At 45.7% G+C, this 23025-nt stretch overlaps 1 protein-coding gene and 1 long non-coding RNA gene across 12 annotated transcripts; both read left to right on the top strand.

Annotated features, from left to right (window-relative positions):
- The first annotated feature begins 478 nt into the window (after window positions 1–478).
- LOC123127400 (protein phosphatase 2C and cyclic nucleotide-binding/kinase domain-containing protein) lies at window positions 479–22620 on the top strand. 11 transcript variants are annotated; one of them, XM_044547092.1, is made up of 16 exons: window positions 557–817; window positions 2549–3816; window positions 4114–4245; window positions 4333–4557; window positions 4654–4779; window positions 4866–4928; window positions 12746–12828; window positions 19348–19579; window positions 19793–20103; window positions 20189–20273; window positions 20379–20445; window positions 20563–20840; window positions 21029–21094; window positions 21366–21487; window positions 21856–22012; window positions 22120–22620. In XM_044547092.1, exons 2-16 carry the CDS (start codon window positions 2749–2751, stop codon window positions 22363–22365), a joined length of 3261 nt encoding a protein of 1086 aa, XP_044403027.1. In that variant the 5' UTR covers window positions 557–817; window positions 2549–2748; the 3' UTR covers window positions 22366–22620. The 11 variants fall into 11 exon arrangements, with proteins under 11 accessions (XP_044403025.1, XP_044403035.1, XP_044403032.1 ...); XM_044547093.1 differs by having other exon boundaries at window positions 4333–4562; window positions 4695–4779; XM_044547090.1 differs by having other exon boundaries at window positions 479–703; window positions 4333–4779.
- On the top strand, window positions 16819–19047 carry LOC123127403 (uncharacterized). Its single transcript, XR_006462454.1, has 2 exons — window positions 16819–18126; window positions 18288–19047. It is a non-coding gene; the product is annotated as an uncharacterized lncRNA (long non-coding RNA).
- Window positions 22621–23025: the final 405 nt, after the last annotated feature.

The following is a 23025-nucleotide window of genomic DNA, read 5'->3' as shown; positions in this document are numbered from 1 at the left end:
TCTTTGGTGTGACAATCTTGGTGCCACGTATTTATCTGCTAACCCTGTTTTTCATGCAAGGACTAAACATATTGAGATTGACTATCACTTTGTGAGAGAAAGAGTTGCCAACAAAGAGTTGGATATCCGGTTTGTGCATTCAAGAGATCAAGTTGCTGATGGGTTTACAAAAGCGCTGCCTACAAGACTCTTTGAAGAATTCAAGCGTAATCTCAATTTAGTTAAGTTTTGATTAAGGAAAGGTGTTAAACATGATCGATGCCTGGCTATGTGTGACCTTGTGCGCCAAGGTTCTGTAGGGTAGTTTAGTTAGAGTTTATCTCTATCTATTTCTATCCTCTCTTTCTATCCCTTTAAACCTTCCTGTAATATCTCTATGGTAGTCCAACTACCGTACCTTGTAACCTATCAAGAGATGGGTCTCTCCAATATAAGTACATGCGGCTCCCCTGTATGGGAGTTGAGACGCTTTGGTATATTCTCACAGTTCTGACCGTGATACTTTATGCTTGATGGTTGCTTTATTTATAAAGCGGGCGAAAGCCTTTTTCGGTAATCTTGTAGGAGCAAAACATTCCTCTGCTCCTCTCTACTCGACGACCACCACACACACCTCCCTCCTCTCACCCACCTCACAAACCACCACCACCCCCTCTCTCCCCGTATGCTGCCGCAGATTCCCCACTTTTCGCGAGCAACGTCCGTAAGTTCCATGGCCGTTCTCCTCCTTTCTTCTAAGTTCTGGTAGTTGGGACTTGGGAGTGCCGAGTTCATAGTAGTCGTGATTGCAGAATGATCTATCATTATCCCAAGTCAGGTACCTGGCAACTACTGTATTTTTCTTTGAAGAACAGCTCAGTTTTGTTTTTTTGTTTTGTTTTGGCTCTGGTTACTCGATACTTGTGCTTATAATGCGATTGTGTAATCATTCCGTACACAAGGGAACTCTGCTATCAGGATTTTCTTTTATTTTCCTCTTCTTTTTCCACTGTAGAATTTCTTTAGGACCATATGAGATTCTTTTCTTTGGCAATAAATAGCACGTCTGGCTGCTGCTGCTGCTTCTTCGAAGAAAAGAGAAAGATTTTTTGAACGTTGTGGTGCGGGGAGTGAAAGGCCCTCTCTTGCGTACTTGAACTGCAGTAACATTTAGCTGTTAATGACATTTTTTGTCTGAATCAATTTACCTTTTGAATTGATCAAGATTTTCCAAACATTTTGTGCTATAATGATTGAAGTTTTTTAAGAACATTAAATGAACTTGATGTGTATATTGCACTTCTTTAACGGCACCCACAAATCTTTAGTCATTATATTGCTCCACACTAAGATTGCTTCCAGTTTTTTCAGTTTTTTTTGCGGGTGAGTTTTTTCTCTAAGTCGAAATTATATAGAGGCTTAGTAAAGTATATTCCTTTCATAGATAAATGCATTTGACTGTTTTGTTTGTAAGACAACAGTTACAAGAAATCGCAATGAAAAATGAAAAAGCTTAACAAAAAAAATCATTATTTTTTGTAATATTCTCAATAAATAGGACCGGTTGGACATTTTTCCATGATCCATTCTAAAAATAGACGGGGTTCCACTATCAGGAGATAAGGGAGCAGCAAAACAGCATCCAAGTCGCGCAAACCAAAAATAGAAGAGTTCCACGAACGTGCAGGGAATGATGTAATTTACTCTTTCCGATTACCATTGCCAAAATTTTCTTTTTTGTATAACATGTACGCATTAGTAGTCCTCCTCCTATGTGTTAGCTTCTTCTGCTTGGAGTTGAGGACTTCAGATGACCACATTATTAGTAGAGCTATATATCTTAAGTTTTCTCTAAATAGTTTTCTTGGTGAGTGTCTGATTGGTCAAATCTTAGGGTAATGCATGTTTTGCTCTCAATGTTTCTGTGTTTTCCAAGATTCAATTGTTATTTAGATTTTGAGCTATTTCTTCATCAATCATTTTATTTATTGTCCAATAAGAGAGTAGTTTTGCAGTGTTTCCATTTGATTGAAATGCCAATTAAATTCAGTTCTTCCATCATGTTATTTTAGAAGAGGGTGCCCTATCTTTTAAATTCTATGATCTACCAGTTGCATGCTTACACTCCTACACACAAAAGCCGAGGGGTTTGTCTAGGGCACATCTAGATGTGCTCTAGTTATTGCACATCTAAGTGACTCAATCAAGCTAGAGAGAAAAAGAAAAAAGACAAAAGAAAATGCTTGCACGAATCTTAGCGTAAAATCAATGACGTGGGACCTAGATGTGCAATACTTAGAGCACATCTAGATGTGCTTTCGCGAAACTGATTATGTTATTATTGCACTTAAGTTAGTATTCTTCCAAATCTGTGCTTCCATAAGAATTCATGGGTAGATTTTCATTGTTATGAAATAATATCTCCAAATAGTTCTCTTGTAACTTATAATGGGGTTATGACTTCTGAGGGCGGCCTCTGTGGTTTGCTTTATATATAAAGCGGAGCGAAAGCCTTTTTCGGTATGGGGTTATGCCTGAATTGTTTAGTATTCTTTTTTCAAAATTTCAGGTGAGCGTATGAACTTTTCTGATACGTAAGGAAATAAGTATCATCTACAGAGTGTGGCGCTCTGAGTTCTCGGATTCAGTATATGTTGGCAGCTTCTTGAAATTGGTCTTGTCGGTCCATCGTTTATTGCTGGATCGGAGAATTCTGAGTGTTCATGTTCTTTCTGCCTCTTGGCCCTTACCAAGCTGGTTTTACATCTGATGGGCTGCTCACCTTCGAAGTGTTGTTTTTGTTTACATTTTAAGGGATGTTTGCACTCCCACGGGTGTCTTAATCAAACACCTGACTCCCGAAGAGAGTCAAGGGGAAAATCAAGTTGGGGAAGGGCAAAGATAGATTCTAGTGCTTCAGATGGCTCTTCTGATGATCTAGAGGGAGATGATGGATTCGGCCAAATGAACATTACAAGGGAATCAAATGTTGGTATTAATCGTCTCTCAAGGGTCTCTTCACAGTTTCTTCCTCCAGAAGGTTCGCGCAAAGTTCGAGTCCCGTTGGGAAACTATGACCTGAGATACTCCTATTTGTCTGAGAGAGGTTACTACCCAGAGTCATTGGACAAACCAAACCAAGATAGCTTCTGCATACACACTCCATTTGGAACAAGCCCTGATGACCACTTCTTTGGTGTATTTGATGGTCATGGGGAATATGGAGCTCAGTGCTCGCAGTTCGTGAAACGAAGATTGTGTGAAAACTTGCTCCGGGATAGCCGGTTTCGTACTGATGCTGTTCAGGCTCTTCATTCTGCTTTCTTGGCAACAAATTCTCAGCTCCATGCGGACAGCTTGGATGATTCCATGAGTGGTACTACCGCGATCACTATACTGGTGAGGGGCAAAACATTGTACATTGCAAATACAGGCGATTCACGTGCTCTTATTGCTGAGAAAAGAGGAGAGTATATTATTGCTGTTGACCTGTCCATAGATCAAACTCCTTACCGGACCGATGAGGTTGAAAGGGTCAAGGAGTGTGGTGCCAGGGTTCTGACATTGGATCAAATAGAAGGACTAAAGAATCCAGATGCTCAGTGTTGGGGCAACGAGGAAAGTGACGATGGCGATCCTCCAAGGTTGTGGGTGGAAAATGGCATGTTTCCGGGAACTGCTTTTACTCGTAGTATTGGAGATTCTGTTGCTGAATCAATTGGCGTCGTCGCAAATCCTGAATTTTTTAACCTGGAGCTCAGTGCCAGCCATCCATTCTTCGTTATTGCTAGTGACGGAGTTTTCGAGTTTCTTTCTAGCCAAACAGTCGTAGACATGGTAAAGCCCATCTACTGCTGCTAATCTGTGGTTGTCTCTGTGATTCTTAATTTAGTTTCTGAATATCCTGTGAGCACCAAGTTTTTCGCTGGAATAGTAGAGATATACTCCCTCTGTAACTTAATATAAGATGTTTTTTAACACTGTCATGGACTCTAAAAATGTCTTACAAAAAGTTACGGAGGGAGTATATATTAGAGATCAAGCCCTTCTTCACCTATTGCATTGCATACATGTTGTGAATACTCTAATGTATAGTGTGACAGTATATTCAACTCTATGATGATGGATTTGCAGATTGCTAAATACAAGGATCCTCGTGATGCATGTGCTGCAATTGTTGCTGAGTCCTATCGTCTCTGGCTGCAGTATGAAACTCGTACGGATGACATCACAATCATACTTGTACATATTAACGGGTTAACTGATGTATGGATTTATCATTATAGTTTTCCTGTGTAGCTTCCATAGCAGTTATTTTATTTGATTACGTGGATAAACCTCGTCTTTCAACAGAGTGGTTCCACCCATACCGTATTGAAGGTGTCTTTACAACCATCACAGCAAGTAGTAGAACTGGTGGGCTCTGAATCACCATCCATCACAAGTTTGAACCCCAATAACCAGCGCTCCAGGCATGATCTATCACGTGCACGGTTGAGAGCTATTGAAAGTTCTCTGGAAAATGGTCAACTATGGATTCCTCCATCTCCATCACATCGCAAGACATGGGAAGAGCAAGTAAGGTCTACCCACTTTTCCGTTGTGCAAAATTTAGTTCAGGACTTCTTATTATCTCCTACTGCTGACAAATCCTATAAACAAAATGATACAAAGGCACGTATTGAGAGGATACTACATGATCATTTCCTCTTCAGAAAGCTCACTGATTCACAACGCAATGTTTTACTTGATTGCATGCAACGGGTTGAGGCAACACCTGGGGATATAGTGGTGCAGCAGGTTATTATCCCCCGCTTTTCATTACGTCTTTTAATGACATTTTGAGGCTGCTTAGAAGTATACAATAAGAAGATTGTATAATGCAGGGTGGTGAAGGCGACTGCTTTTATGTAGTTGGGAATGGTGAGTTTGAAGTTCTGGCCATGCAGGTAATGGTTTTGAAGCTTATATATTATGTTGGCTTCTGACGGTTTGCTTAAAGCGGGGCGAAAGCCTTTTCTGGTATATTATGTTAAAAATGCAAATCAAATAGAGAATATAATCAAGAATAGAGAGAAACCCAAAATCAGGAGGAAAATAATAACTGCACACAAACGTGCTGAGCCATAGCTCGCAACTCAGCCTCTGCACTCGAACGAGAAACTGCAGTCTGTTTCTTCGTCTTCCAGGAAATGAGGGAACCACCAAGAAAGACACAGTAGTCAGAAAGTGAACGGCGATCCGTAGGATCACTAGCCCACGTAGCATCCGAATAGGCCTGGAGCTGTAACGAGCTGGAACGGGGGAAAAGAGACGATGAGAGATCGTGCCACGAAGATATCGTAGAACACGAAGAAGGTGACTATAGTGAACTGAAGTGGGAGCAGAAACAAACCGACTCAGAATATGGACAGGATAGGAGATATCCGGACGAGTGACAGCAAGATACACAAGACTCCCAACAAGATGACGATAACGTGTTCGATCAGACAAGGGCACACCATCAGAAGCCCGAAGGTGAACATTGAGCTCCATAGGAGTCTCAGTAGTGCGCTCATCACTAAGAGCCGCACGAGTAAGAATATCCTGGATATACTTTTCTTGGGAAATAAAAAAGCCATCAGAGGTGGAGGAAACCTCAGTCCCAAGAAAGTAACGAAGAGGACCAAGATCAGACATAAGGAACTGCTCATTAAGACGCGCCTTGACAAAGGCAATGTACTCAGAATCGTCGCCAGTGATGATCATGTCATCAACATATAGAAGAAGAAGAGTGCGACCACGAGCAGAAAGGTGGAGAAACAACGCTGGATCGCGATCACTGGGTGAAAACCCAACAGCGGTGATCACAGAGGCAAAACGCTCAAACCAAGCGCGAGGGGCTTGCTTAAGGCCATATAGAGAGCGACGAAGACGACAAACCGTGCCATCGGGAACTGAATACCCAGGTGGTGGCTGCATATAAACCTCCTCACGCAACTCACCATTAAGAAATGCATTTTTAACATCAAGTTGTGACACACATCAGTGGCGAACAGAGGCCATGGCGAGAAGTGTGCGGACAGTGGTCATATGGGCCACAGGAGCAAAAGTCTCATCATAATCACGACCATGCTCCTGCTGAAAGCCACGAGCTACAAGACGAGCTTTATAACGCTCAAGAGAACCATCAGAGCGAGTCTTAATCTTATAGACCCACTTACAAGTGATGGGACGAATACGGGGAGGAAGAGAAACCAGATCCCATGTGTTGTTGCGCTCAAGTGCGGCAATCTCCTCTGCCATCGCAAACTGCCATTCAGGATGAGCAACAGCATCACGATAAGAGGTAGGCTCAAGTACAACCGAAAGGTCATATTTGCTAGGAGAATAGCGGTCAGGAGGAGGGCAAGGTCGAGCTCGAAGACCATAAGTCGGCTGGGACGTGGAAGACGGTGCACCAGAAGTAGATGGCACATCAGTAGATTCATCCATAACACGTCGACGACGAGTATAATTAAAAGGAAAAGCGGGATGAGAAGGAACCACCCGAAGTGATGGAGATGGAGAAGACATCGGTGATGAAGGTGGGATGTCATGCAATAAGGAAGGAGAAGGAACGATAGGAGAAGACGGTGTCGGATCTGCAATAGTGGGACGATAAGGAGGAGTAGGAATATGAGGAACGGAGGGAGGTGTATCAGGAAACGTGAGAAAAGAGATATCCTCTACTGAAAAGGTCAAAGAGGATGGTTGTGGATAGAATGGACGAGACTCATCAAAAGTCACATCCCTAGAAATACGCATCCGTTGACCGACAGGATCCCAACACCGATAACCCTTATGCTCATCACTGTAGCCTAGAAAAACACACTCGACAGACTGAGCAGTTAGTTTGGTGCGTTCTCGAGGGGCAAGGAGAACATAACAAACACAACCAAACAATCGAAGAGCGGAATAATCAGGATGATGATCAAAAAGACGCTCTAGAGGAATACCTCCCTGTAGAGCAGATGAGGGTTGAATGTTTATGAGATATGTGGCAGTGGAGACAGCCTCAGCCCAGAAATGAGGCGGAAGAGAGGCGGCAATCATCATCGCACGAGCTGTCTCAAGAAGGTGGCGATGCTTGCGCTCAGCCACGCCATTCTGAGCGTGAGCACCGCGACAAGAGAATTGCGCAAGAGTACCCTGCTCAGCAAGAAAACCACGCAACATTTTGGAGATATACTCGCCAACAGAATCAACACGAAACACACGAATAGGTGTAGAGAATTGAGTGTGGACCATGGCGGCAAAACGCTTATAAATAGAGAGAACCTCGCTACGAGAAGACGTGAAGTAAAGCCAAGTGTAGCGAGAGAAATCATCTATAAAAATAATATAGTAGCGATGCCCCCCTTTGGAAGAGAAGGGAGCCAGTCCCCACACATCGGAATGAACTAAATCAAAAGGGCGTTGAGACACTGACTCACTTGTAGGATAAGGTAACTGAACCTGTTTACCAAGCCTACAACCCTGACACTGCAAAGAGACATCTCCTGAGACAGGCCCCAGAAGACCACGACAAACTAAAGACGATAGCCGAGAACCACAAAGGTGACCAAGGCGATGATGCCACTGCTGGAAGGAGCTGGTAGCAGAAGCAGCGATGGCAGATGTACTGGCGAGTGTAGTGGCAGCGGATGGAACATGAAGCCAGTCTGACTCCCAAAGCCCCTGGGAGTCAAGGCGGCGAGGGCCAGCTCCAACCAAAGCTTTCGTGTGACGATCCTGGACAGTGCAAGAATCAATGTCAAGAATGACGCGACAACCAGAATCAGTAAGCTGACTTGCAGAAAATAAGTTCATGGTAAGGCGAGGAACATAAGAAACATCTAGAACATGAAATGAAGAAGTGGAAAGAATGCCTCGACTAGCAACGGGTAGAGGAGTACCATCAGCAGTAAGAACATTAATAGGAAAATCGAGAGATCTAAGAGAGGACAAGACGGAGGAATCAAAAGACATATGAAATGAAGCTCCAGAATCCAGAACCCATGGGGATGTACCAGACTGTGTAGATGGTGGTCGCTCAACACTAGAAGCACCAGTCACAGAGCCTGCAGTACCCGTCGAAGAACCTGAAGCAGCAAGTAGACGCTTAAGCTTCATAATAATATCCTGCTCAGTCAAGGAGACAGTAGACGACGTCGAGGAAGAAGCGCGGGTCCCAGTAGAAGAATTGCGCTCCCTATTATGCATATCACGCTTCTTCTTGAAGCAATCAGATTCGGGGTGACCATCTGTGTTGCAGTACCCACAATGAGTATGAGGACGATAGCGGCCCTCACGAGTGCGGCTCTCACTACCAAAAGGAGTGGGTAGTAGCGGCGGAGCACTCGAGCGAGAAGGTACTGATGGAGTAGCAGCTTGAGCAGCAAGCACAGATGGAACTTGAAGCAGACCGGCACCACGGAGGCGAGTCTCCTCAGCAGGAAGCTCAGAAAGCACCTCAAAAATAGGAACACGGCCACGAGCAAACAACTGAGCACGCCGAGGCTCAAACTCCCCACGGAGTCGCGACAGAAACTCATAGACACGCTGAAACTCCAAGTCGGACCTCACAGTCTGGCAACAGGCGCAAGTGCCACAAAAAGCAGTGCGAAGGGAGTCAAGCTAGCGCCAGATAGCAGAACTCTGAGTGTAGAACTCATCAATAGTGGAGTCTCCCTGCTGAAGAGCATGCTCCTGACGTACCACAGACAAGTAGAGAGCATCACCAGAGGGCTGATAGCGCTGACGAAGACGAGTCCACATCTCAAACACAGTGTCGAGACCCATAAACTCAGAAGAAAACTGTGGTAGAACACTGGCAGTGAGGACAGCAGCTCCACGAGCATCATCATCACACCACTGAGTGTAAGCAGCCAGATCATCACGATAAACGGAAAGAGCATCCGAATAAACCACGACCTGCTGGTCATAAGTAGCAACCGCATCATCAGCAGCAACTCGGGCTGCAGCCCTATCATCATCAGAAGCATTTGCGGCAAGATCCGATGGAGGCGGCGGTGGGATAGGAGCCACAGGAGGAACCGGGCGCTGAGGACAAGGAACCTCGCCGGAAAGAACTCCCCAGAGATGAAGGCCACGCATGTGAATGCGCATAAAAGCAGCAAACTCAGCATAGTTAGCCCCATCAAAAATCATCGGGCGGCGTGGAATGGCGACATAGCCCAACGAGGTCGAAGACATGGGGCGCTCTCTGTACCTCTTTTTTTAACCTTCTCTCTTTTTTTAATCAATCCACACAACCGATCGATGAATCCAGAGTAAGTCAAACGACAGAAGCAGCGCCCACAGCGCTCGTACACCAGAATCAGAGGAGCAAAGTTGCGGCGACCCGACCTGGGTGAGCCAAAGGCCAGTGGCGGCGGCCGGACCAGAGCGCCAGTCAGAGACGCGGAGGCGGCGGCCGGACCCGAGCGCCAGTCAGAGACGCGGCGACGACTGCCGGACCTCGAGCACCAGCCCGAGACACGGAGGCGGCGGCCGGACCCAGTGCCCAAGGCGCTAGGGCGGGCGGATCTGCAGTGGGATCCCCTAGAGGCGGCAGGGGCGCCCGTGGGCAGCAGGCAGGGCGGCGCCCCTAGCCTGTGCGGTGGTGGCCAACGGTCCATGGCCGGCGATGGGCTTCCCTGGATGCATGAGTGGTGGTGAAGCACTCCATGGATGATGTGGTGGACGACTCTTCCTGGAGATGGGTCGTGGCGGCCGCGGATCTGGCGCCCCGTCCAGATCTGCCGCAGTGTGATCTTCGTCGGCCTGCGGCGTGTGGAGGGACCGGTGAGGGGATGGAGGATCTGACTGCAGCCTTGGCGGACTATGGTGACGTCTCTGAAGTCTTTTCCTTCTAGAGGCATCGTCGTTGCAGGTCAAATCAACTCGATCGGGATGTTTCGAGGGAAACCCTAGATCTGGGTCTACCGGATCGGACGATGACGACGCCTTCGGTGTCGTTCTCCCTCCAGAGGGCATCGTTTTGGATCAAGTTCTAGCTGGAAGGGACAAGAGGAGGAGCGGTGTTACATCTACGGCAAGGCCGAAGGCAGATCTTGGCGGCATGGCGCTGCGGAGTTTCGGCAACGGGCGCGTGTGGATGGATACGTGCAGGATGGTGGCGTTGTCTGGCGCCGTGATGGCGTCGACAGCTGGCCTGGCAAGGTTGATGCGTCAGTACCTGCTCTACAGATGGATCGGTGAAAGACGGCGGCGGCAGGCTCTGAGAGTGTGCCAGACCGGTGTGTGCCCCAGACCCAGCAATGCAGCTTGGTTGGGGCCTCCGACTTTAGATGTTAGGCTTTGGTGTGATGTTTGTTTGGTATTCGGCTCAGACAATAGGCACCCCTTCATCGAGTGGATAGGAGTAGTGACAGATGTTGCCAAGATGGTGGATTCAGACTACCTGATATATTACCTTGTAAGGTCTTTATGAATAATTAATAAAATAGCTGCATGCATCGCCCAGATGCAGAAGCCAGGGTCATCCTCCTTTTCTAAAAAAAGATATGAGGAGAGGAATAAACTTACAAGCTTAGGATTTCACAATGACACATCAACCGCCCTGTGTATATACAAATGGAAGAATAGTACAAAATGACTTCCAAGTTTTTTTCTGCAGAAAAATGACTACTAAGTTGGAAAAAAATACGAATCTGGGGGATCTGCCTAACAAAGTAACAAGTACTGGCCGAATAGAAAATTAATCCCAAGTATTTATATGCACAATAGGCCACTGAATACAGTCAAAAGCGAGGGATCATGTTGCACATCCAATTGAAACTATTCACCATATACCTCAGCTTGTTCAATTGAGCCGATACCGATCCCTTATCTTTTTAGAAGATGTGCAACGAAGGCTACCCTTGCTTTTGGTTGATTTTCAGGAAACCAATAGTAGATACAGGAGGAGGTGGTATTTTGCAAACAATTAGTTGATTTGCAATACCCTTTTTATTGAACTTCGAGGGATTACTTTCGTTCCAGCATTCGCTAAAGGATGAAAGGATAGGAATAGTCATATCGGTCGGGACTTCTGTTGGATAGCGTACGTTCGCCATTTCTTCCCTTTTTCAAGGATTGATAATGTTCGTAACATGCCGTTGAGCCAAGTCAAGCGAAAGACTTATTCGAAGAAAGCTTTAAGAGAGTTTGTTGTCCCATGCCTTTTCGATGGTGAACCTCCTACTGCTTCTTCCAATTCTGAAACTGGGATTGGCCTGTTGACTTTGCCCTTCCTTTAGATAAAGAGCCCCCAGTTTTGCCAAAAGACCTTTGCGTGTCGTCATTCAACTCCTCACAAGCCTGTCGTTGGGCTACTTGCGTCTTCGGCAGATACAAAGGAGACGTGACGGTCGGTGAAATAGCCCTCCAACTCATAGCTCTTCTTGCTTAACATGAAAATTCTCCTTTCCGGTGAAAACGAGAAAGAAAGATGTCAACTACTAAATGTGCTGCTTTGTGAATTTGATACTAGGTAGTTCTCCCCCCTCAGCAAGCAAGTAGCCTTTGCGACTTACATCTCTACTACAGGAGGGTATGAACCCCCGGATCTAGGCGAGGTGATGGCGGGGAACTCCAACAGGTTTTGGTTTCCTCCCCGTTGATTGATTGAGCCCAAGACTGCTTGACGACTTTCGGTGTGGGGTCAGCTTGAGCCGAGGTCGTCTCGTAACAGGAATAGGAAGAATAACAAACAAGCACACAAGCAGGAATAGGAATATTGGCTGTCACTATCCTCTGGTTAGCAATCAACTACGGAGCTGGCAACTCACAAGCCAGCAAGTCAACCTCTGTCAGATCTTCGGCCCAGTTTATGGACGAAACTGACTCTACTTCCTCATTCAGGCAATCAGGCTGATATGAACTGCAAAAGTTTTCATCTTTAGCGTGGATATCGTAGGTATAAATGAAAGAATCTAGAATCAGGAAGTTGTTTTGTTCTCTCGATATGCAGAGGGGAGAGCATGCCTTGTCTTAGGCAGTATATCAGTCGTTAACGATCTTACCAGGACACATCCAATTAAAACTAGAATCCCAACCTCTTTGGAAGAAGCTCCAAATAGAAAAAAATTCAGAGCGGGGAATCTTCCTACAAACTAAAATGTGTTAAATATATATATATACATATATATATATATATATATATATATATATATATATATATATATATATATATATATATATATATATATATATATCAACGGGCCTTAAAATGCTCAATGAAAGATCTACTTCTTATTTTTTGCTTAACTATCTAATACTTCCTCCGATCCAAAATAAGTGTCGCAGTTTTGAACTAAGTTATTATGGATCGGAGGGAGTAACTTCTTATCTTAGTTCAGGCATAAAGAGGAAAAACACTATGTTCCTTTTTATGCCAATTCATCAAGCTCCCAACTGCACTGCCGGAAATTTGAATCCGCGTGATGTATTGCTATTTTTTATGTGGTTGTTTTCTTAGCCTCCTCATGTGAAAATCATGGTCCGCCACTGGGTGCTACCTTGTTGGTGGCCATGTATGAAGCGATGAGAAGTAGCAGTGGAAGCAAGTTGTCTCTGTGATTGGTATTACAGAGCTACCTAGTGGTCATTTCACAAACCTTTTCCGTATATGCTGCTTATATCCAGATTTGAGTTTAAGCATGCAGTTCAAGAAATTAAATCAGTTCATAAATTATTTATTTTATTTTAATATCTATGCTATGATTATCGAAGGCTAAGCTGATGAAAGATATATAAACAGGAAGAAGATGGGAAGGAAGTGACCAAGGTCTTGCATCGGTATACTGCTGACAAACTATCTTCCTTTGGAGAGCTAGCATTGATGTGAGTCAGTTTTACTCATTGTTTTATTATACTGTTTCAGTATGCTTATAAGCGAAGTTTCTGTAGAAAATACTTGGGTGAACACCTGTTACCCCTAGTGTTACCATTCAACACGCATACGTGTGCGAGGTGGTGAATAATGGTCAGCTCTCAGTGTCACATTGATTTTATCAGTCAGTACATAATTAAGCTTTTCTTCTCTGCACCTAAATATGGAGCTTAGAGCCGTACTCAACCATTGGCCCTTGTAATCAGTCACTCGATCATTTCCAAGGACATACAACACTAAGTGCCAAAATTGAAAGCTAATGCATTATTCTCTTTTGTCAATAAAGGGCACTTTCATTGACTCAAAATGTAGCATTAAGTGGATACAAAGCTTGATGAGCAACACCCAGCCTCTGCATAGCTAGAACGCACACGGTCAATACCAACAGCCTGACAAAATGAAAATTAAAAATCGACATATCGCAACAGAAGAGTCATAGGACTGACACTATTCCTATGTCGAATAAGGTGGTGGACTGATCCGAAGACTATGCTGCCACCCATGTTGGGTAAAAACTTCCATGGCCACCTGCTCCAACCGCATACACACCACCTAGAACAGCGGTTGGCACTCCGTTCGGTGTAGCGTAGACCACCTACGAAGCGAGTGCGAGAATAACCTGTGAAGGAGAACAATTTTTGCCATTAAAGACCAAATCATTTGTACATAGCCAAACGATCATAACAAGGCATACGCTCCCATTCTTATTAGCATTTTGAACCTATTTGGAATACTATCCAACCAATGGGCACAAATATTGGCAACACTTGTTGGCAGATACAAATTAAACGCTACTTGGATGACTAACCATGTAGAACGTGCAAACTTGCACTGAAAAAGGAGGTGTTTGATTGTCTAACCGTGAGTACAAAAACTACAGTTCTTACTTCCTGCCAATTTGTAGGTAAACGTTTACACCCGGCGCGTCGGCCGAACATTGGGCCGGACGCACGCGGGACGTTCAATCGGGAAGCATCACGTGGCCAGAACAAACCGCGACCCTACCTTATCCCTTCGCTATGCGTTTGCCTTCCGCTTCCTCTCACTCGCTCTCCAGCTGCTCCCCTGTCGTCTGAGCGCGCCCCGCGGCCCTCGTCGACTGTGCGCCGGTGAGCTGCTACCAGAGGTGGCCGGAGATACGAGGCGGAGTGCGCGCCGGCGAGATCCTCCCCCCTCCCTCCACGCGGCATGAAAACCACATCCCGAGAGCTTCGTAAGGGGCGGGGTGGAGCTGCAACGGCACACGGCCATGGTGCGACGAGCGGCGCGTCGGTGGAGCTGAACGACGGACGACGAGCCGATTAATGTTGCAACCGCTCGTGCGAATTGCTGGAACCAGCATTCCGGAGAGCTACAACGAGTAGCGATGGTGCGGCCGCCACGACAATGTTGCAACCGGCGTCTCTTTTTGCTGGAATCGGTGTCGCGTTTTGCTGGAACCGGAGACCGTGTTTGCTGGAAGTCCCCATCGCAAGATCGATGAAATGCTGCAACCAGCGTGGTAATTTGCTGGAACCATTGTCATGGTTTGCTGGAACTGGCTTTTTCCTCACTCAATGATGACCACGGTGACCGCGGCTCATGTAGTGCGTTTTTTCTCCTCTTTCTTTTTGCTGGAACCCAGTGTCTCTATTTGCTGGAACCGTACACATTTTTTGCTACCATCCTTTTTTGATTTGCTGGACCAGACCAATTTTTTGCTACCACCGTATTTTAGTTTTGCTGGAAGCAGCTTTTTTTTTTGCTACAACCCGTCTTCTGGTTTTGCAACGGCGGCCCACGCCGGAAACCGTTGGCGATGGGACCGGAGGAGGGGGGGGGGGGAGGGGGAGCTGCCACCATTGATGACCGGAGTTACAACAGAGGGGGTTGTAAATCATCGACGGGCTTTTTGCTGCAACTTGGCAGCCACATGGCGCGGCGAGATTGGCGGCGCTGCACCGGGTCGCGACGGGATAGGCAGAGGAAAGGTGGGACAACCGCGAGGCGAGAGGCGCGAAGCAGGCAGCACGACGGCGCTCGCGACGATGCTGCAAGCAGGAGGGCAGGGCAGGGGAAAGGAGGAGACGGAGATTGAAGACGAAGCGGAAGGAAGAAGATTTCGCTGGAGATCCAATCGGGCGGCTATAGGTGCCTGTATCGGGCGGCTGGGGGCCGACCGGCCGAAACTTTCGGCCGGCGCACCGGCGCCCAGTACTGCCCCAATTTGTAACACCCTACATAACCACCGGACCGCATTGGATTTATGGGCTGCTTGTACAGCGAGGGGAGCACCTATTTGAGGCATTCTGCGTCAAAAAGTCATCCTTTCGCAGAGGATTCGCGCGACTGGGCCGGCCCATTAGGATTGAAGTCAGCAAAAATTCGTAGAAAGAAAACTGTGCACGAGCTGGAATTTGAACTATAGACCTCCCGTGTGTGTAGTGCCGATCAAGCCTTCATGGCAAATATTTAGCTCGAAGTCAAATGAACTAAAAATACTGGCATAAATTGAGCATTACTTAAAAACTGCAAACACTTTTTTGAAATTACAGAACAAAATTTTGAATTTTAGATCAATTTGAAAATCCTGATGATTTTTTCTGTACGTGAACAAAAAATTAAATGGAAACCTTTTTTGTAAAGTGCGAACAAATTTTCAAATTTTAGAACAATTTTGGAAAACGCAAACATTTTTAAATTGGTGAACATATTTTGAAAACAGGTACAACTTTTGAAATGCAGAACAAAATTTTGAACATGAGAACAATTTTAAAATCCTGAAGATTTTTGTGTACGTGAACAAAAAATTGAAAATGGAATCATTTTTTGTAAAATGCGAGCAAATTTTCAAAATCCAGAACATTTTTGAAAACACAAACATTTTTAAATCCGGACGTCGTCTGTGCGTTAACCAAGGGAAGCAGCACGCCAACGTAAGAAGTGTCGGCGACGCGCAAGATTGGATCGGGAGGGCGAGTTGCGGCGCTCGAAAAAAAAACCTAGCTCTGATACCATGTTAAGCTTCATGCACTAGCCAGCGCAACCAAAAGTCTGAAATTATGGAAAGGGCTAGTGCAGTGCACATATATTGTAACATATATAGAGTACAAGACTTGGAGGGGAAGAAGTCTCTCTTAGAGATAAGGTAGGATTGTATAGGAGAGATTACAAACAATCTTAACAAATCCTATCCTACCATAACCTATAAACAAAGACAACTGGATGAAGACACTGCAGTTCGCTTACCTCCCACCACCATGAGGGGCATCCTTGGCGCACCAAAGCGATCTTGCACCTGATCCACCACCAATTAGACACGATCTGACATGGTCGGCCCTAGCAGGTTTGAAAGGGCGTGCAAGACATAATAGCATGCACACCAACCGGGGGTCATACTTCCAAGAACAACGCCCCTAGGAGGAAGCGACATCGAGGTCGCCATCGTCTGATCTAGGTTTTCACCCTGAGGACTAGAGCACAAGGAATGACCCACGAGGGTGCCGCCCCTTGTGGTCAGCGACAAAGGTCGTGCAACCTTTTTCAGCGCAACAATCATTGCTCAGGCACTTGTGCAACAAAGCAAAGACACAACAACAAAATCATATCGCCATCTACTATCGCGCCAGCCCAAAAACTTGTTTGACCTACCACCCTGGTGATGGGTGGGGAGCCCGGAAACCTGGTTAGCCCACCACCTTGCGAACGGTGAACATATTTGGAATTTTGTTCCAACATACGATTAGAAAATGTAAATGTCTTTCAAATAAATATTCACGTGTTTAAAATTTTCCTTTTTTAAAGAAGTTAAAAGGTTTACTTATGCCACACACAGATACAATTAACTTGCGTGTATTACCTTTATTCTAAAAAAATTGTACTGTTTGAACAAACTATATCTCCTGCTGAAAAAACACATATTCCTTGAATGTTTTTACAAAGACAATGTCCAAAAGAATTTTTTAGATAAACATAAAACTACAAAATAAATGAACCTAAAAACTGAAAGAGGAATAATGAATAACTTTAGAAGTAATTTTTTTTTCAAAAAGGAGGGTTTACCCCTGGCCTTTGCATCATCCCATGCACACAGCCATACTTATTAAGGTTAGTGTCAAACATCCAGTACGACGTACATACAGTAACAAGCAAAAGAGCACAATGCTCGAAATAACCAGGCACGAACAAGATACAATGACTCAATATCATTTTGTCGGTTGCACCCATAGTCCATTAACCCATTGTCCTCCACGCGAAGAACGGTAGACCACACGCAAAAGTTGGTGGCTCTGTAGATGACCTGCAAGAAGTTTTGGAAACTTGTATTTGTTCAAGATGAGGTCATTACAACAATTCCATAATGCCCATAGTAATTCGCGAACACCAACATGTATTTGTGCCTTAAGTACTGAGGGAACTACCGAACATATTCGTCATGCTAGCTGGGGGTAGTAGATTAAAAGCTTTATTCGCCATACCAATGTTGCAAATGGGCATGCTTGAAACAAATGTTGAATAGTTCCCTCCTGATAACAAAAGCAACATTTCTTGCATCCCTCCCTGCCAACGACGACTGGCCAGGTTATCCTTGGTCAGAACTATACCGTTGTGCAGGAACCACATAAAAATCTTTAATGATTCACCCCTCCCCCTGCGTCGCCCCCGTGTGCGACCGGGGGGAAACCCTAGCCGCCGCCGGTCCAAGTTCTTCCCTCGTCCCCCTCCCCCTCCTCGTTGCCGCCGGATTCCGCTGGCGGGCAAAGCCCTACCGGCGTGGGCGGCGGCGAGGCTTCCTCTCTCCCCCGCGCAGTGGTGGATGGCGCGGGCCGGCACCGTCAGGTGGGGGCGCTGCGCTGCGTGGGGCATGGCTGTGTTTGGCGGCGAGCTCGCTGGCGTGGAGGGCCACGTCGGAGATGGTGGGGTGTGTCGGGTGTGGCGGCGCCAATTCGGGGCAGTCGAGACCTTCGGCTGCTCGGCCGCGTTAGGCAGCGCGGGGAGATGGCGGCGGCTTGGCTGGGGCGCCACGCAGGGTGTTCGCCGGGGTGGTGCTCCCCAGCATGCTCTGGTGCGAAGCTGGTGGTGAGCCCTGTGCCGGGCATGGAAGCGGTGGGGCGGGGCTGCCTCTGATCTGGCGGCGCTGTGCTGTTGGCTTCCTGGTGGTTGCGTGCCCGGTGTCTCCGACGCTTGGAGCTCGCCGGGCAGCGCGGGTTGGGTTGTAGCCCAGTGTGGCTGCTGCTCCGGTCGTGGGTGGCCCCACAGCAGCTTGGCAGGTTAGTTGCGGCAGCGGCTAGCATGTTTCAGCGCCAGCTCGTCCGTACGCGGCTTGTGTCGGCCTCCGATCCCTCTCCTCATCGTCCGGGCGCTACTTTCGTCGAAGGGTTGGCCCTCTCCTAGCTGCGGTCCATCGCTCATCTCGTGGCCGGTGTTGCAGGACCGAGCTTGTCTCGCGCCCGGCTGCAGGACCGACCTCGTCTCGTGCCCGGTGCTGCAGGACGGGTCGATGGAGGCCAGTTTTGGCCGGTCTATTGGGTCTCAGCCAGGGGTGCGAAAGGTGGGGTCTTTCCGCTCGCCACTTTGGTTGGGGTAGCAGCGGGTCTCGGGTGAGGTGGTGTCAAGGTCTTGGATGCCGGGGCGGCGGCCCAGGTGGTGGCAGCGCGGTGCTCATGGCCAAAGCCCGTGGCTCGGTGCTGCCCGATGGCCATGGCCATGTGGGCAGTGTGCTAGCTGGGGTGTGGCGTTCGGTGGCGGTGAGTGTTGGCCGGGGTGAAAACCTCTATCTTCGGACGGACTGGCGGCGGCGAAGCTCGTTCCTTTCTTGAAGGCGTTGTCGCGGCTCTCATTGCCGTCGTGTTGCTCCTCTGATCCTCGGATCGAGCGCTGGTGGCGCTCCGCTGTCGTAACCTTCCTGAAGGCGCCGCCTTGGAGCCCACGGTTCGTCGTATGCAGCTTCATATCTTCGCGGTGGCGTGTTCACGGTTGAAGGCCCCGATTGCTCTTGTAGTGCTAGGGGTGGTGTTGCCGTGCCAGAATGTATCCTGCGTTGGGTGTGTGCGTGTGTTGTGTTGGCGTGCGTTTGTACCGGGTTGTTGATGATTGTTGCTTTATATATAAAGCGGGGCAAAAGCCTTTTTGGTAAATCTTTAATTTCAAGGGAACCTTAAACTTCTATATATATATTGATCTTGCAAGACCGTACCAGTATTAATACCATCAGCCTACATCGATTTTATGGTAAAACTACCAGGATTTATTAGCTTCCACCGAAACGAGTCGTCATCACCTTATCGGTTGGCCACCATCAACCTCTGAACCAAACAATCCAATAAAATTTCGTTCTTGTTGGGTCTGGCCTGGCCGCCCTAAGTATCCCCCCCATACCATGACTTGACTTAACCATATACTATATGAATAAGCAGTCCAGACGGATATAGGTGACACTCAGTCCCTCACTATTTAGCACATCTAATTACCATTTGTTTATAAACAAACAGGTATAACAAGCCACTTCAGTCTTCGGTCCGTGCCGTGACTAATGGAACATTATGGGCTCTAAAGCGGGAGGATTTCCGGGGAATTCTGATGTCAGAATTTTCAAACATGCCATCACTGAAGTTGCTCCGATCTGTACAACTGTTTACAAGATTGACAGTGCTTCAGCTAAGTCAACTTGCCGACTCACTTGTTGAGGTATCATTTGCAGATGGACAAGTAATAGTAGACAAGGTATACTGCCTGAAAATTGTTTTTTTTAATGAAATGGAAGCTTTTATTGATTGTTTGCACCATATCAGGGAGATATAATCACAAAAGAGTTCACTCCCCACCTCTGCATCTGCAATGCACACGGCCAAAAGAAAACATATCGGCATGCTCTTCTGCAAACTTATGGGATCCTTGAATGGTTATTAATTGTTTCTTTTGTGAACCCTTTTTCAGGATGATGACGTCTCTTCTCTATATATTATTCAAAGAGGCCATGTGAGACTTACAGTAGCAGCTGATAGGTTAAATTCAGATTCGTGGGATCTTCTTAGTACTCATGGAAAGCAGGTCCAACAGAGTCAAGAAAGTGGTAATTATGTGGTTGAGATAGATGAGGGAGGTCACTTTGGAGAGTGGGCTCTCATTGGAGAGACTATCACATTTACTGCTAGCTCAGTTGGTGATGTGATCTGTTCTACTATAGCAAAAGAGAAATTTGATTTAATTGTTGGGTCTTTGCCTAAACCATCACAGGCTGATTCCATGTACTGTACATGTAACATATTTTTCATAGTCACCCAGGAGATGTTTCTCAGCCACTGAGCTTATCATTTCACGACATATATGCAGGCTTAAAAGTTCTCTTATCCCAAAGGAGAACCAGCATTGTGCGGATGACGATTTGCCCTTCAGGAGGGTTCAGCTATCTGATTTGGTAGGGGGTTAGTATTTCAATTTCTTTTCTCTAATGTCAATGTTTCTATCAGGGGAAAGATTTGGTCAGATCATTGCCGATGCATGGTTCTATATATGTTCACAGGAATGGAAGGAGTGCATATATGCCGCTGATTGCAGCGAGATCGGTCTTGTCCAAATTAGAGGCTCTGGTATGACGATGAATTCAGCTTGGCTGTCCTTTGTTATCAGATGTATCAATTTTCTAACGGTCATACATGACTTTTAGCTAATCGTGTTCTGTTTCCTTTGTGCTAACCATCAACCAGACAAGATGAAAAGCTTCAAAAGGTTTTATATTAAGAGGGTAAATGATCTCTGTAAGGAAAAGCAGGTGTTTCAGGAGAAAGACATGATGAAAACTTTGAGCAAATCAGCTTGTGTGCCAGAAGTTTTATGTACTTGTGCGGATCAATCATATCTTGGAATACTGCTGAATTGTTGCCTTTGTTGCTCACTGGCTTCAATACTTAATGCACCACTAAGTGAGTCATCCGCACGATTCTATGCAGCTTCAGTTGTTGTTGCTCTAGAAGAACTTCATCGGGTAAGATTTTCATTTTCTGCATTTGAGAGACTAATAGGGCAGCCGGGTGCATGTAGCTCCCGCTTGCCAGGGTCCGGGGAAGGGTCCGACCATTTTGTGTCTTTTCTGCAGACATTAAAAAAAATTGTATTATGTTTCATATTATGAGCTTATCTACAATATGCATCTAAGTATGTACAATATTTCAGAGGTCTATTCTTTACAGAGGTGTTTCAGCAGATATTCTTATGCTCGACCGATCGGGATATCTGCAGGTGATTATCTGACCTTAAGGTATCTGGTGATAGAACTACCATTTGTTGCAGAGAATGTTCATGCTTCTAATAAGCACTTTTTGAGGAATGTAAAACTAATACACATGTTCATCTAGCCCTAAGACCATAGCATACAAATATATAATCCTTCTTCGACCAGGACAAATTTTGATTGTTGCGTAGTTTCTAATTTACTAAATTGACATTTAATGTGACAGGAGAGCAGATAGCATCGCTGTTCTAATGATAAAAATGTATTTATGTGTGACAGGTAGTTGACTTCAGGTTTGCGAAGAAGTTGGAAGGTGAAAGGACTTACACAATATGTGGCATCGCTGACTCTCTACCTCCAGAGGTTGTTCTTGGCAGGGGGCATGGGTTTACTGCTGATTGGTAAGTGGTTATCTACCCACATTTTTGTGTAAGACCTTCCAAATTATGCGTGCTGTGAATTATTGTTGTCATGGATGTCTTTGTTGTTGTCATTGTTGCCGTCGGTGTCAGTGCCGACATGCCCATTTTCCTCTAGAAGATGCTTTCAGTGCCGAAAACACAGCAGATGGAGACATATAAAAACCTAATCTCTCCCAAGAAGCAAGATTGAAGTAGATACGAAATTACAAATTCTCTTAAGGAAAGAATGCACATTAATATTTTTTGCACTACATTCTTCAGCTGGAAAGCTATGAGTTTGCGATTTGTATGTATATCTATAGTTCTGTAAACATTAAGCAATAGTTATTTTGCTTTTGTATGATCAGGTGGGCGCTTGGAGTATTGATTTATTTCATGCTGCAATCAGACTTGCCATTTGGGTCGTGGAGGGAGAGCGAGCTAGAACCTTTCGGTAAGATTGCGAAAGGTCGCCTAATTATACCATCAGCTTTCAGTGTGGAAGTTGGTGACCTTATAACCAAGGTTGTATCCGTGCTCCAATGTTTGTACTTTCATTGTTCATATATATCTTTGACCTTATTTGTTCTATGTGCAATAAGGCAACTCAATTTTGTGGTTTCTCTGGCCAGCTACTTGTGGTAGATGAAAATACACGCCTTGGAGCCACAGGTGCTGACGCTGTGAAGGAACATCCCTGGTTTGATGGCATTGACTGGAAACAAATAGCAGATGTCACTTCAAGAGTACCTCAAGAAATCTCTAATCGCATCGACATATATGTAGAAACTCTTCAGCAGGATTTAACAGTGCCCCCTTCCATCCTGACTGAAGATCCTGCTGATATGACTACTCCAGAGTGGATCAAAGATTGGTAATTTCAGATGAATGCTGACAGATTGGTGCTATTTAAGAAAACTTTTGATTTTTTGCGAGCATTTTCATATCTTGTGAAAACAAGAATCTAAGTTTTGTCAAAAAGATAAATGGTCAAGCTGCAATCATTTATTCAGTGCCATCAAAACGAGAAAATAGTGATAAATTGGTTTCTAATAAGGCACCAACATTGGATTGTAAGTTGGCTAATAATCCATGTGATACATATGTATGGATATCCATCTTTCATTTGTCAATTATTTTGCAATTTTCATGTTTTGCTATCCATCTGTGCGATTTTGTATAAAAAAATTATGAGAAAAAACAAGAGCCGTGTGTCTGAAGGTACTTGGTTGTAACTTGTGCTCTTTATGTAAGACGAGGATTCAACATGGGTGACTGGTGGGGCTCTTGTGTGATGGCAAGCTTTGCCATGAAGACGGCGGAGGGCAGCCATCCTGGAGTGAAGCCAACGAGTGGGGTGAAGGCTTCGGGGAGCCTCCTCGATATTCTCCCTGTATCTTCGTAGAGCCCTTTGAGGTATTGGTGGGGGCTCGATGCCCGTCGCCTTCCTTGAGCATGCTCTTTGCTCTTTAGGGGGTGTTTGTTTCCAGGAACTTTTTGATGTAGGGACTAGAAAAAATCCTTGTTAGAAACTTTTT

This window comes from Triticum aestivum, chromosome 6A, assembly GCF_018294505.1.
Source record: "Triticum aestivum cultivar Chinese Spring chromosome 6A, IWGSC CS RefSeq v2.1, whole genome shotgun sequence".
Taxonomy (NCBI): domain Eukaryota; kingdom Viridiplantae; phylum Streptophyta; class Magnoliopsida; order Poales; family Poaceae; genus Triticum; species Triticum aestivum.
The sequence above is the reverse complement of the archived record's forward strand: the minus strand, read 5'-3'. Positions and strand labels throughout refer to the sequence as shown.